Below are 15892 nucleotides of genomic sequence, written 5' to 3' on the forward strand. Positions count from 1 at the left end.
CTAGACCTGCTTAGTGGTGCCAGGTCCAGTGACATCAGCCCTTTAAAAAATCCTGCTGGCGTTTGCTTCCTCAGGGCCCTAGGGGTATCTAACTACCTGTTTTTACCAAAGGTGATTAATTGTACTAGAAAAGCCACAGTAGCCACTACATCATGCAGGTTAATTTGGCCCAGCTATAGGCTTCAGGCAGGAAGCCAGGGTTTAAGGGCAGCGACCCATGGTTATCAGATAAAAATCACTCCATGCCACGTGAAAAACAGGTACCCACTGTGGCCTTCAGGGGGGAAGGAAGCACCAAAACTCATAAGGGCGCCTCTAACGGAAGATCAGAAACTTGGTAGACACATGTGAAAAAAAGCAGGGGAGGCATCTCTAGGATGAGACACAAAACGCCAGTGTGAAATATTTTAAAATATAGCCTCATCTGAGTTTAAAGTAGGACTCCATTTTCCTGCAAGAATGGAGAGAAATCCATGGACTCTCTGCAGCAGCCAGCAACTGGGATGTAAGGTACCCAGACAAGACTTCCAGTTTCCGGGTTTTCTGCTGAGTCTGGGAGTTTCCCGGAAGGCTCATGGAGCCCCCGCCTCCTTCCTATGAATGGCGGAAAGAGCCGGGAGGGAGACTATTTTGGTCAGTATAATGTTAAAACTAGTGGGGTTTTAAGCATTTAATACTTACACGCTATACCTTTCCTTTTTTAAACAAAACTTCCACCTTAATCCCTCACGATATTGCAATTCAGAAAAAGTTCAAAAGCTCTTTACGGCAGGAGCATGTAAAACACGAATCTTCTCATTCATAACCACAATGATCACTGCTTCATCTTTTCTCTGTAGTGTTGAAGTCTCTGTTTTCCTCCCCTTAGAACAAGCCATGACTCTCTTGTGCCTTCCTATAGGTGGCCAAGGCCTTTGCTGTAAGAACATCTTGAAAGCTGGGTTAAAGCTCACTTTTAATATTGGACCAATTCATTGGTTCACATTGTTTTGTCTTGATTATACTGACTTGTGCAAAATAGGCCATTAACCTATTGCTGACCACTGCCTATGGGACCCATGATACAGCAGGACTACCCAGTCACCAGGACAGGATCTTTGGTCATAATCAAGAATGAGTAATAACCTGCTGCTTCAACAGCAAAGCCCTTGAATGAACGTGGAAGCCCTAAGTTCTAGGTTACGTTTGAGGTGTAACAGTTCCTATACATCACTTCCTTTAGTTCTCACAAGTCCTTTTGAGACCAGTACTATTCTTACCACCCTGTTCGCAAATGAGAAAGGGAGACATAAAGAGGTTTTTCAAAACCTTGCCTGAGTCGCACCCTAGCAGGTGGTGAAACGTGGATCCCGGGTCTGGCAGTCAGAACAAGAGCTCTGCTTCTACACTTCACTCTGACTGCAGCCAAGGTCAGAGACTCTGCCCCACGTACCAAAACCTCAGGATCTTACTGAGCTTTCCGCAAGGAGAGGGTCTTTTCTTTCAGCCACATGGGGAGGTGTCCCATAGCAGCCCTCAGTCTCCCCATCTGTACATGGCAACGAAGTCAAACCCTCTCATCCCACCTGAGGGAGTTTTGAGGGAGTGTTGGTAAAAAAGCTTTGAAATCTATAAAGCACTCTAAGAATTTGAATGATTCCCCTAATACCACAGTACAAAGAAAAATGAAAAAGAATCATTCAATGCTGGTCACAGATCTGTTCTTCAACTACTCAGTGAATAGAGCTTTCTCAAGGAATTTAAACTTAATGAGGGGTCCCAGCTAGGACTATATCTGTGAGTAGTCCTTTGAAGTCTGAGCTCAGAATCTTCATGCTAGAGCAAATCTGAAAGTCATTTTGTTAAAACCTTTCCTCTTTCTGATGCTTGGCACACTTCTACAATAGTTATGAAATGACATTGCCCTTTACGATGAGTTTCAGTGACAGGAAGCTCATGACTGTCCAGGGCAATAATTCACCACTTCCAGCTATTAGAAACAGCTCTCTTATGTCACACTATCTCACTTTTGGTTCTCCACCCTCACTCCTTTGCCATTCCAGGCAAAGAGGATAAAGGCAAAGGAGAATAAAGAGAGAAATTCTCCTTTTGTAAGAATATCACAACTTGCACAGAGAGAGGGTGTTGTACGTTTACACGTTCACTTAACTTAGTCACCGCGTAACTCAAGCTATGGAATTGCAATGTGGCACTGAAGCAAAATCCTCCATATGTCATTCCCTAAGAACTGACATCTAGCTTTAGAAAGAGCTACTGAAGTGTCCTATTGTAATAGGACAGAGGCACAGAGAGGGGGCGTGTCCAACCCATCATGGTTGTGTGTCTTACCAGTGCAGCCTCAAAGTGCAGCCCAGCCATTGACAGGGGCAGGTGATCACAAGTCCAGGGCCTCCTGATCTCCATTTTCACCCCACTCAGCACGAATGCTTTCTACAATGCATCTGCCTTCAAAGACTCAAAGGCATTTTCTTCATTTCCCAAAGTGCTTTCCATGAGGACCAGAGGGAGAACCATAAACTAATAGACGGATGCATCACGTTAAAAAGGGTGTCAACATTTTTCTTGAATCAGTACACAGTCGATATTCCCCATCAGGAAAAATGAATGAGTTTCTCAACACCTCTCCTCAAATGTCATTGCAAAAATCTATTGAAGGAATGTCATCTGTACTTAATGAAGGGACAAGCATTGTAATTAAGTTTTAAGCTATTTCTTCAGCATGAAGCTGCCACTAAGTGTGAAATGGCTATAATTCATATTTTTAAGACCTTGAACTTATTAGCATCTATTTTCTATTCAAGGTTAGGGACATGGTACTTGGTTGTTAAAGGGTTCAGATTCCGCTGGTCTCTGTTATTCCAGACTGAGTGGCTGGAGCCCCCATACCAAGCAAAGAAAATTGGCATTAATGAGTCAGGGGGTGTTTTTGAAAGAAATCCAAAAAAACTGAAAACTCATTTTCACTTATGAGTAGGATATGGTGATGAACTGTGTAATAGGGGAAAGGGAACTTGGCATTCATCTGTGGATTACCGTGGTGGAGAAAATGAATGGGGACCACAGGCTAGAGGTTCCAAGTCAGGCACAGTTCTGCTGAAGAGTATTAGTGTATACTCACGGATGAAGGAGACAGAAACCTAAGGTTCTGAGATTGCTTGTAAAAGAAAGAATACTGAATGATTCTCTTTTTGCAAATGACTTAGTATGGCTACAAAATAAAAGACATGAGATTAATAAGTGCTTAGACAAAATTAGGGACCCAGGAGACTTTGATAGCTCTCCTTTACAAACAAATGTGAAGAAGGTAGTTACTTATCTTCTTCCCCTCACTTTTGGGGGGAATGGAATTTGTAATGATCTGTCTAACCCCAACCCCTCTGTGGGCAATGCTAAATGTAGAAAACATCTAGCCAGTGAATCCAAAAATGATGTGTATGGTGTCATGTGTGTTTGAAGCAGGCAGACCATAATGAGCCTAGGGATATGCCAAAAAGGATTTTCTTAGGAAGTAAAGTTCAAGCTGAGAGGTGAAAATAAACAGGGTTATCCAGAAAGAGAGCAGAGAAGAATGTTTCAAGGCAAGGATCTAAGTGAAAACTCTAAGGCATTTTAGAGGAAGCAAAGAAAAGATAGGAGGGCTGAAGCCTCCCAATTGAGGAGAGAGGACTTCTGATTCAACAGCGAACTCCACACACACACCCACCTCTGCTCCCTTCTGAAGCTCTAACATAATGACACTAAATGAACAAGACAGGACACAAACCCACAAGAATAAAGAAAAAGAGGGGCAGCAAGAGTAGAAGAAAGATGTGGACAGAGCTTTGGAAATTAAAAAAAGACAACAAAAAGTAACTTCATTAGCAGATGACATAAAACTGAATGCTAAGAGCCTATGGGTTTGGTGGACATCAAGCCAAAAGTTAATTCAAGCTGCAGAATCCTGGCCCAATACAGGAGTGGGGCCAGGCACGCATGTGGCTGGGAGAGTCTGGTGGGGCTGAAACTAAGAAGATTGATTGAGATTTCCATGAGACATTGTTGGACCCCTAGACGGTTTCTTCACTGTATATCCCCAGGCGATCGCCACCCTCACGGATACAAACTAAAACTGTGCCACCCGATTAATATATTGAGATCCTAATTACTGAAGTGGTGGTATTAGAAAGCAGACCTTTAAGAGATGATTAGTTCACAGGGGTGGGACGCCCATGAATGGCATTAGTGCCCTTATCAAAGAGACCCCAGAGAACGCCCTTGCTCCTTCTATCACACCAGGTCACAGTGAGAAAGCTGCCAATGAACCAGGAAGTATGCGCTCACCAGACACTGGATCTGCCAGTACCTTAGGGTTCCCAGCCTCCAGAACTGAGAAAAAGAAATTCTTATCATATATAAGCCACCTAGTCTATGGTATGCCATTACAGAAGCTCAAATAGACTAAGGTACACTATGGAAGACTTGAACTTCAGGCTTTGTGATAGGACAGCTGAGATCAGCAGTACTATACTGAAAACGGGGAATTAAATGAAAACCTGCATATTGAGAGTGAGAACTCCTAGGCCCCACCAGGACGTACTAGCTACAAAAATTCTTCCCGAATAAGGGGTCAGGACTCCTTTCTGGGGAAACTGACCATCCCAAGAAAAGAGACCTACAGATTCAGACATTTGGGCCACCCACCTAAAAATCCCATCCTGCTCATCCCACCTGGAAGCCCACTCCCCAACAAACTACATTCATGTGAACAAAACTTGCCAAGAGATGCTTAGTGCTCAGCTCTTAAAAGTGAACTAGACCTCCTTGAGTCACCAACCGTGTGAAAAGGTCCCAGTTAAAAAGCCTGCGCTCTGAATTTAAAGAAAAGTAGAGAACAGAAGCAGCCTGAAAGGATCAAAAAGTAAAGAGAGGATAGTACATCCGTGAACTTAATCCAGGGCATTAGCGAAGGGAAGCGCCACAGAATAAAGAACATTCGGACATTGAAATATGAGAGTAGGAATTCAAAGTTTAATGGAAGGAATGGAAAATAGAGAGGAGAGCACGGAGAGAAACAAAAACAAGGAAAGGTCGGAAGGGGTGGAAAGGGTAATGGGCGATGGGAGGCTGGGGCCACCAGGCAGAACCAGATGGCTGCTTGTAGGTTCCGGGCGAGTGCTTTTGTTTGGAAGTTTCATCTTTAAGCCAGTGGGAGCCACTGAAGAACAGCAAACAGGGAGTGACAGTACAACTTGGACAGGAAGTCAGGGAAGGCCACTTAGTTCTCTCTGAAGTCTGATGGTCTCAACTCTCATTTATTATATTCCAACAAACCGTGGAGAATTCTGGGTCAAGGAGAAAAAGATACCCAGTAGCTGATTTTTAAAAAGGGATCACTTCTGGTTCTCGACTTATTTCAGGTAAAAACCACTGTCGTCTTGTTCCTCTATAAACTCCCATTACTCTTTGTTTTGAAAAGGTTATAATTGGAATTAAACAAGTCTGGCTTGGAGCCAGGATCGTGAAGGCTGTAATTAAGGAAGATTTTCCATCTAGACTGCCAGCAGGGCCATCTCACTGAGGTGGGGGGGGGAGGAGATTTAAAAGCAATTGTGTGTTTTTTCAAGAATAATAGGACACACATTTTACATAATAAATGGCAGCTGCTGACATTTTAATAAAGACAGAGACAATAATAAAGTTACAGTGCTCTATTTTGAGGCAGAAGGTAGACCCGACTCAGGAATTTCAACAAATAGGCACTCTTGTCCCTTCTGCTCTGAATGGCTGGGAGGTTAGCACTTATTTCTGATGTCACGTCTGCTCTGACAACATGAGTAAAGGTGCAGTGTTATTACCATCACACCCCTCGATGGCTTAGTCTCTTGAATGGCTTCTTTCACATTTTAGACCCTTCTGTCAAAGACTTCATCTAAAGGATAGAATTTTAATTTTTGAAGAAAAGCTACTTGTCTCAGATAACAACGATACTTGTCCTGTGGCCCCTCTCAAATGCAGATGGAAATGGTTGGCCGTTAGGCGACGGTCAGGTGTCTCCTGCCCATGCTGGTGCCTGTAGTAGCTTCCACAGAGAGTGTAGGCATGATTTTTTAAATTTTAATAATATTTCATTTATCCCAATATATCTCAAATAGGATCACAACCTATGATCAATATAAAAGCTAAGAAAATAATTTATAGTTTTTCCTACCAAGTTTTGAAATCTAGTATATGTTTTTGAGGGAGGCTTGTGGAGTGTTTTGGTTACTCAGGCATTTCCCCCAGCACCTCACTGCCTTGAAAGATTAGAAATTCAGAACCACTTTGGGGGAGTATTTCTTGAGCATCTGATCTGGACTGTGCTCCAACCAGGGCTGGCCCAAGACGTAACGAGAAATGAACATCGCTAACACCAGGTGCTGGATTCTGATCAGATGATGGATTCTGAAAGTGCCTTTTCCCTTTGATCGTACTCAGTGGTCCTTACGAGACACAGAGACAAAGGCTCATAGCCTTGGAAGCTTGGCAAAGTCACCGAGATACTTTGTGACTGGGACTCTCCCCTGTTTTGCAGGCTGGCCAATGTATAATCTGTACTCATCCATGAAAACAAATGGCTTTCTTATGGTTATTACGTGATTTAGTTTTTCTCTCAAACTTATCCTTATGGATTGTTGGGGAAAATTAAATTTATTCTAGTCTCCTATCTTCTCTGTGACTGAAGTTTCAGCTACTTCTAGGATAATGAGTCTCCATTTTCCTTTCCCTCTTTAGGATATCATTCTGGACATGGAGGAAGGGGACTTCTGTGACTTTGTGGTGAAAAAAACAAAGAAAGTCCAATTCCATAAATGCTGTTCAAGTGGGCATCCAGCTAGCAACCCATGCACAAGTCCTAGGGGAGTGAGTTCTGGTTGGTTCTCTCTGTGCTTACCCGGCACCACTGAGTCAGGTCTCAGAGGTGTTGGTGGGCATGGGGCTCTGGGCACCGAGCTCTGGGCACGTCCCCCACTCCATCCCCAACAGCACTGTCTGTAGTGGGGCCCTCAGCCCGCTGCAGGGAACCTGCCCAGGAACCTGCCCATCTGCACATAAGTTGTTCAACACAACACCACGAGATGCTTCTCAAACCCCTCCCTCCCCACCATCCTCCAGGACTTGAAGGAGATGCAAGTGTGCTGACCTAGGTCCTTCTCTCTCTGCAGCCGCATGACAACCCAGGGGGTTGTGGGCCCGCCCTACAGGCTGGCTTCCTGGAGTCCCCAATGAAGATGCATGATGACTCCTTGCTTTCGACTTTCCTTAAAACCTATCTAATTCATTTCTTTCCCCCATAAAAAGGTCATTAGGATATATTTCACAACCTGCTTTCCTGTATTTCCCATATTCTTCTTCCCACAGTTCACTAGAGAGCACGCGGTTGGGTTTTCAATGTCCTCTTCCTGTCTGAATGGGACTTCCCTGCATCCTAGCCTCCTATCCTCCATCTGCTATCTCCTGTCGCTCCTTCCCAGTCCTCTAACAGCAGAACTATAACATGGAGAGAACGTGCACACAGAACATGCAAGTTTAATATTTAAAAATACAATCTCTACCACATTTCCAAAAACATTGATCAATAAAGCAAAGGGCAAGGTGGGAATACCATGTATCTATTACGAAGAATAAGAACCATGGAAAAGGGCGCCCTAGGGAAAGTTTGGAGATAAAGGAAAAGAAAATATGAAGACAAATTCTAACCACAGTGCAGATACTAACTAACAGGAAAAAAAAGGAAGAGTGATGGCATTTTGGAATACAGGAGGAAGGGAAAGAAGAAGAATAGGGGCATATATATGACTGCTCTTGGAAAATGGGCTGTCCAACAGGACAAGCTTCAAATGCAGTGGGCCTCCTTAGGCCCTGGCCCACAGCTTTCAGCTCTGTTTTTCTTTTCCCCGCAGGCATCACAGAGTGTGGGGTCGAGTGCTGCAGTTGCTAGCTAGCATCTTTGGAAAAATGGAGGCAAGATGATAAGTTAATGTAGTTAAGTGTATTTAATTTATGGGCTGTGTTTATTCTAAGGTTACATCTCCTCTACTCTGTTAGTTGAAATATATTTTCTTTCATGCACAATGCTAGTAGATGAAAGTACATAACCGTTTATTTTTTGTCTTTAATTGAAAAACAATTGTTAGTTTCCATTATTCTATGGGAATTTTTTATGGGTTGAAAAACAATTCTGAAAACCCCTGTCTGAGCCTTCGAGTCCCCAGGAAGAGCAGCTGGCCCCTCCTTCCAAAAGCTGACATTTGTGGAATTACTACTCACTGGGCTTCTTCCATGTTCTGGACACCAGGGCTAGGACAACTGAGAGATGTGCCCAAGTTCACAAAGCAGATAGGCACTGGGGCCAAGTTCAAACCCAGCGCAGGACACCTTCAAAGCAACTCTTCTACTTGGTGATTCCCTTAAGTAACTATGCTATTCTTTAGCTCACTATATATTTCCATTTGTCCTTTGAATTGCTCCCATATTCATGCCATGTGATCTAATAATTCTGAATCCTATACATACAACACGAAACTAAAACACTTAGTCTAAATGCTTTATGGTGGGGGGTGTGAGGGAGGAAAGAGGAGATCAAGAAAATGACAGAGCAGAACATGTCTGCAAAATGTTTAAAAGGGGGAAAATTCAAAAATTTCTTCCACAGTTGTATTGGCCTACACGCCATGTAAGAAGCTCAACACATAGCTTCTCTTCCCCATTTCTCTCTCTCTCTCTCTCTCCGAGTGTGTTTCTCTTTGTCTGTGTCTCTTGCTCTTTTGCCCTATGTGTGTGTGGTGTGTGCATTTGTGTGTGTGTGAATTTTTTTTTTTTGGATCAGACAGGTGATCCAGTAGTTTCAGGATCGCGAGTTCCAGGAGGCCAAGCAGGAGGAGCAGTGTTACCAAGCCTCTCATTTGCTGTGCCCCAAAGGGTTGACAGATTGTTCTGGTCACATAAACTAGCAAACACAGGGGGTCAATAAATATTTACTTGGTTACATACATTTTAAAATAAAATTAAGGGAAGAAATTCACTTTTGTCAGCTTGTGGGAACCTTGTCTAATCTTTATTTCCCTGTGATATACGTAGATTAAATCTCATACATTCCCTAAGGAATTCAGATTTAGTTTCTATCCATTGAAAAACATCCTACAGAATATCCAAGTGCCTACTGAGAGTAACAGATATAGCTTAGAATTCGTCAGTCTTATTAAAACCTTGGTAATAGTGTAGAGAAAAAGTAAACATCAGCAAAGAAATGCCTTATTTATTTGGGGCCATAGAATGGGTTTGATCTCTGTGAACCTTTCAGCCCTTAATTATGTTATGTATCACATTGTAAAACTTGTCACACTCTTTAGAGTCTTTTGTGACCATATTTGAAATTGCCTCCACACAATCTATTCAAGAATTCAACTGTCATAAGGAAATGAGTTTGTAAATAACACAGTAACATTCTTGGCAGCTACAGGATTATTTCAGGGTACTCACCCCTACATGAAATGGCTCCGCAGAACCATGCCTTGTGAATTCTGAAGCTTACTTCTTGGGTTTTGTCTTTTCTTTGTTCTTGCAACTGAAATGCCACTTCCTTTGGGTGGCCTCACTTAAATCTCTGAGGCAGATTCTGCCATTTTCTGTGTTCCCCTGACTTGGTTCATGCATCTATCCCAGTCCTTATCAGATTTCCTTATGCCATGAGGTTCACTTCTGCCTTACTCTCCTTAACTATAAATTAGCCGAGTACTCACTTATCTCTATATCCCAAGTATTTAGCAGATGCCTTGACTCCTTATACGCATCAAAAAGTGCTTGGTAAACAGTAGCTGCTCTAACACTGAACGTAAAGTCTGGTCGACACCCCTGTGTACACAGTGTACACAGCGTAAGAACACATCGTCACGTTGGCTGATGACGCATTCTTTTATAAAGACCTCTGGCTTCTTGCCCTGTTGCAGTTTTTCCCAAGCTATCAGTTATGGTTAGAGGAACAGGGGTGGTGCTACAGGGACAATGGTCTATGCCATCCTCTCTTTCTTTACGTTTGCCCCAGCATGTGTCCGGGAAACAGGATTCCACAATCTATTTCCTGTTTCTTTAGGAACAGAATCCTACAAGGAAACCTCATTCTTGAAAAGAATCTTTACCACAAGGTAGGCATTCAAAAGTAGCCTCTGTTCTTACAGAAAATACACATGCAGAACTGAACGGCCCATTTCCTGTCTCAGATCTTGCACAGCCCGCGATCAGGGAGTTTTTCATCTGTCTTTTTATAGACTCCAGGAAGGAAAATAGTGAACAAGAGAACATTTAAAATATTCACATTTTAAAATCATGAATTTATTAAAATCTCATTTCTATTTAAAATGAGTTTCTCCCCTGCAAAGTACAGGCATAGTGGCCAGTATATGGTTAGGTGTAGTGCCTCCAGCATGACACGTCCTTGGTTCAGAATAGCCTGGCCGAACGGTCAACACACGCTGTCCTGGACGGCTGCTGGGCACAGACCTCACTCACACTCTGTTTGTCTGAAGGGAAGCAGCCATCCTTTGTGATTTTCAGCTCAACCCTGCATTATTTATATACACGGCAGATGAGATAAGTACAGTAACTCGGAAAATAATGGCAGTAAAACAAAACTTGAGTTTATTCCCCAAGAGCTGAGATCTTTTAGGAAGAAATACCAGGTGCTTAAAATTTGCTTCTCATTAACAAACAAGCAAACAACAACAATAAAAATCCCTCCAGCGGCCAAGATAGAGGCTTGAGGAAACAAAAGTCACCCCCACAAAGGTCTCTGAAATGGACACTATTTTTTCACGTTGGACTGACTGGGGTGAGTGAGGGACGTATCAAATATTTAAGTTTTGCTTGTTTATTTTAGAAGACAGCCTATGTATACATAAGCTGTGGTCTGTTAATTCAATTTGTTTCTCATTAATAAGCGAGATCAAGAAAATCTCACTAAAACATTAAAAACATTCTAACTCAACTGCATTGGGAGCTTTAAAGATCCATTAATTCACATCTCAATAAATGACTTTTCTGTTCATCTCCTTTTTGTACATTTTTTTAATCAATAAGACATTCAGGTGAGTGCATCCTTTTAGACAAATCTTATATATAATAATACCTTTTAGGACTTTGACATTAATTTCTTAGTTTTATCAACATATCATAGATGTGTAAGATATTAACAGAGAATACCAATCAAAGGGTGCATGGAAATAATCTTTATGAATTTTGTTCCCAAAATACACCTCTTCATAAGAGGTATTTAAAGAATATCTCTTCTTTAAATCTAAATTTATTTAAAAATGAATAGTGAACTAATATAAAGGAATTGGCTGTTTGGAACTGGAGGTGACCTGGTTGTTTACAGATGTCAGGCTCCAGGCGAGCTCAAGGCCACAGGGTGGGTTTGCAGTGGGTCCCTGACACGCAGCTCAGTGCCCCTCCCCTCCACCCGCTGCCACCGAGGAGCACCTGCCTCCACTTCACCTGGACAGTTCCCTCAGTGCTGCCTGCTGGTACAACTCCAGGAACCTCCCTTGGGAAATTCTACTTTCCTAAGACCAGAAGACACACCGAACATGAATGACCTGGGTTAGTAAAACTGATCCAGTGTAAAGCCAGAGGCCACAAGAGTCAGTCACCAAGTTCATTACTGATTTACTCAATAGCCAAGGCCAATTCCAATCAATAGCAGAGAGTACGGTGTGGTATCATGAAAGGACAGATGTGAAACATTCACAGACGTGCCAATCTAGACCAATCAACCAACCACATTTCATTACCCTTTTATCTGGTCAGAGATTCTCCCATTAAGAAAAACTCCAAAAGGATGAAGGGGCTGATGATCACGTTCTAGGCTCCTGACTCAGTTCAGGTTCTGGAGAGTCACTACGATTCGGATGGGTGCAAACAAAAGGCCAGTTTTAACGTTACATATTAAAATCTTTTTACACTTCCTGGCAGAACATTTTATTTCTATGCAGTTTTAGAGTAAGCACTGAAAAATGTAGCAACTGCCTGAAGCCCTCACTTTTTTGCACTGACTGAGAAGATTTACCTGTGACTGGGTTTCACAGGTTGCAGGCAGAGGGTGATGGAGTGTCTACGGTGCTGTGTGGGCAAGGACTCTGCTCTGTGTCCTTCCGAGTCTGGGGCTCTAAAGTGGGCTGTTCCTTGAAGAGTTTCTCTGTGTTTGATGTGGGCTGGGTTTGTTTTCCACTACAGAAAATTAAGTTTTCTGTTTAAAGTCAAGTTAGCCTACATCCATTACGCTTATATTTCTCAAGTCTTCCAGTTAATGGAGAGCTTCCTCTCCCCGCAAAAAGATTCTGTTTTATATTTAGAATTCAGCTTCTTTTAGTCAGCCCTCATCTTTGGGCTGACCAGCACTAATTACTGACTAGTTCTGTAAAAATAAAATAATGGTGCGCCTAAGGAAGACTGTGGAAAGCCAGGGACACAATCCACCATGACTTGTCTGGGAAGAGCTCTGGTATCAGAGGCACAAGGAGTCACCGTGCTCCCTGAGAGCAAATTCTGAGCCCTGAAACGGGGGTCCCCTTGGGTGGATTTGCTGGGAAGATTCCACTTTTAGTGCTTGATAAGAAACATTGCACCCCATTGACACGGGTATGTGAGTGCCTTCTGCACATCTGGAAGCACTGACCAAAACAGTTATTCCAGTAGAATGTAAAACCTCGCAGGATGGTGTATAATCTTAAAGACACAGCCTACTTGCCTGGGATTTCACTAAGAACAGGTTTTCATTCCCCACCAATTAGCTTCTTCCTTTGGCCCGATTTATTTCTCTGTTTTCATAAAGACTGACAGGCTTTGCAAGAATGCTCTGGGTTTTGTAATGAGGTGAGAATGTGCTTTTGTTTAAGGAAACACAAGCTCCCATGTGGCCATCGCTGCTTTAAGATAACAGAGTTCTTAGGATGACATTGTGAAAGAGCAGGTATGACTGTGTAATACAAGTACATTTGCTCATGGTTGACATCTTTACACAGTGCTTATTCCATGCTAGTTATGATGATCTGCGATTGGTGTTAGCCAAAAGAACTACGAGAAATAAGGAAAGCCAGTATTCACTGAATTCTTCATGACTACATGTGCATGGTCAACAGTAAGAGTTATATTGGTATCATCATACCATTTTTTATGGCTCTTCCTGGGGGCTGGGGATGGTCCTTTGGTGGCAGGATTGGTTTTTAGGCCTTATCTCTGTCTTTGTCTATCTGTCTGCCTGTCTCTGTTCTTTTTTGTTCTCTACAGCTGCTGGTGGTGAGTGCACAGAATCTCAGCCCTTTCCTGCTAAATTAGGCAGCACACATATGGGGATCTGAAGATTACTACCAGCACGCAGAATACCTCCCAAGGGAGTTTGAACTCCATGTCATCCCAGGTAACGGGGGAGCTTGTTACATAGGAAAAAATAAATCTGCAAAATAAAACCATTACTCTTAGACACCAGTTTTCTTGGGGCTGACCAACTCCAATTGCTGACTAGTTCTCTAACTGAAGAGGTTTTTGGTACCACAAAACACAGCAAGAAATAAACACTGCAACACCACAAAGCCTAAATCTCGCAGTTCCAAAGCAGACAACCTCTTGCTCCAAACCCTCAATTTTAAGTCCTCAGAGAAATTTTTTGTTGACTGCAGCTTATCTTCATATCCTTTCTAACCTCTCCCCATTTACGTATTCATGTATGTTCATTACATGGATTCAGAATGGATCATCAGTCAGCTGCACAGAAAAAAACCAACAGCCACTAGTTAACATGGAGTCAAAGGCTTACCTTAGCTCCTTGAAGGGGTCTGCCCTGACGTTAGGGGTCTCTATGGATTTAGGGAACACGGTGCCCTCTGCTCCTGTAAACGGAAGAAAGAAGCAAACAGAGGTTGGAGACTGTTGGATGTGTCACCCAGGGGCACAATCAGCTAAATGCAGCGAATCCTTTATGCAAACCAGTCCACACATGTTTTGTCACTGGCTCTAGGGCTCCATAATAGGAAAGCATTGAATCAACTCATGCAAACAGCCTTTGAAAAAACAAGGAACTTCTTTTGAAAGTGTTCCTGCTGAGATCAGAGTGAGTCCAGGAGGCAAATTCCATGTTGGCTTAAAAAAAAAAAGATGCCTAGAAATGACTCTGGTTTCTCCTAAACTCGTCACAGTCTCCCAACTGGAAATGTCTGAAGACACAGCAGCTGAGCCCTCTGCCTGCATCGGGGGGCGGCTCCCATTCAGTAACATCTGGACATGTAGGCAGAGGTGGAAAAGGTAGATGGTAGAAAATGCTATTAGGGCTGGAAGCTCTGTGTCTAGTGACAACTGAGCAGAAGTAAATAAAGTTTGACACTATTTCCTTGGAAAGTTAAACACAACAGTGTGCGAGATCATTTGAAGTTCAGTGCTTTTACACTTTGAGTATTAGCATTGATTCAACCCAGTCCAGACATTTAGCGGTTGACTTTGCTCTAAGCTTTTATCTTCACAACTTGTCCACTCCAGCTAAACCTTTCTCACCATAAAGATTGTGATTATTTGATTTGTCTGCTCCCAACGTGTTTTCAATTCATTTAAGCCTCAGTTTATCACAGACAATTGCACTGGATATTAGCTTTTCAATTAAACTTAGCTGGGCAATATCCCATACTTTGATGTAAAGGTGTTTCTTTTTATACATTGGGTACCGTTCTTTGATGCTGTGAGAGGGGGCAGAATAATAACACCTTGCATTCGTGGGTGAATTTCTAAAATCTTCTTGCATGGTTATAATGTCTAAAAATGTCCTCCATTAATCACTGTTATTCTAAATCTAGATTTATTCTGACATACTGATGAGTCTAGGAAGATGAATTGGTTTCTTTACTTTTGTAGCATCTGTAGAAATATCTAATCTTTCTGATATGAGTCAAAGATTATTGCAAGTAAAATAAAAAATGATGCCTTGATTTAACATTACATACAATCATTGAAAGAATATCCTGGTGAACAATAGCTGTTATTCTAAGCGAACATTTTGTATGACTACTACACGCTAGACAGCATAATATATATTTCAGACACAGCAGCTCATTTGGTTCCCTTTGGTGCCCCATAATATTGACAGTTGCAGGAGGTACAGAGACATTTAGGGAGAGGACCTTGGAGAACTTTCTCTACTTGCAGGCCGTTCTACTTTTCAGGGTCCCAAACCACAGCATCTCAAACATATCTGAATGTACCCATAGCCCCATTAAAATATAACCTTTTTAGGTAAGGTGTTTAGGATGTTCATTGTTTTATTACGCATACACAGTTTTATTTTGCTCTTGTGGTTTGAACTTCACTGTTCTTTATAATGTGACAGATCATCTTATGAGTCTACTCGACTGCACCAGAGGCTGCCCAGATTTTCCGCCGACCGCGACTTCCGGTTTCCAGAAGGGATTAGTGTCGGAACAGCTTGACCCCGCAAAGCTGTTCGACTCTTCAGTGTGAGCGGCACCATCCTCCCTGTTGGCGGATGGAATGGAACGAAAAGGTGCAGGAAGGAAGAGTTTGGCCCTTCCCGCGTGACTGCTGGAGCTGGGACATCTGCCTTCTGCTCTCCCCACTCCTGGGTCTCAGGCCCCAGGCCTGGGCTGGACTCCCCATGAGCAGCTTCCCGGTTCTCAGGCATTTGGACCCAGCCTTCACTATGCCAAGGAACCCTTCTAGCTCTCCGACTACAGGCAGCAGACCATGGGGTCTCTCAACCTCGGTAACTATGGGAGCCAACTTCTCGCACTAATTCTTCCTCTGTATAGATCTCATTAGTTCTGTTCCTCTGGAGAACCCCAACTAATATAATTACTGAGTAAGAACGGCTGCACTATAG

At 42.7% G+C, this 15892-nt stretch overlaps 1 protein-coding gene across 1 annotated transcript in view; it reads right to left on the reverse strand.

The window, feature by feature from the left end:
* Positions 1–15892, reverse strand: part of SGCD (sarcoglycan delta) — a 359332-nt gene that overhangs the window by 70418 nt on the left and 273022 nt on the right. The window contains exon 6 of the mRNA XM_037044827.1: positions 13826–13898. Coding sequence (XP_036900722.1) covers positions 13826–13898 — 73 coding nt within the window. The remainder of the gene's footprint in view (positions 1–13825; positions 13899–15892) is intronic.

This window comes from Sturnira hondurensis, unplaced genomic scaffold (genome assembly GCF_014824575.4).
Source record: "Sturnira hondurensis isolate 20B ecotype Veracruz unplaced genomic scaffold, ASM1482457v3 Scaffold0004152, whole genome shotgun sequence".
Lineage (NCBI taxonomy): Eukaryota > Metazoa > Chordata > Mammalia > Chiroptera > Phyllostomidae > Sturnira > Sturnira hondurensis.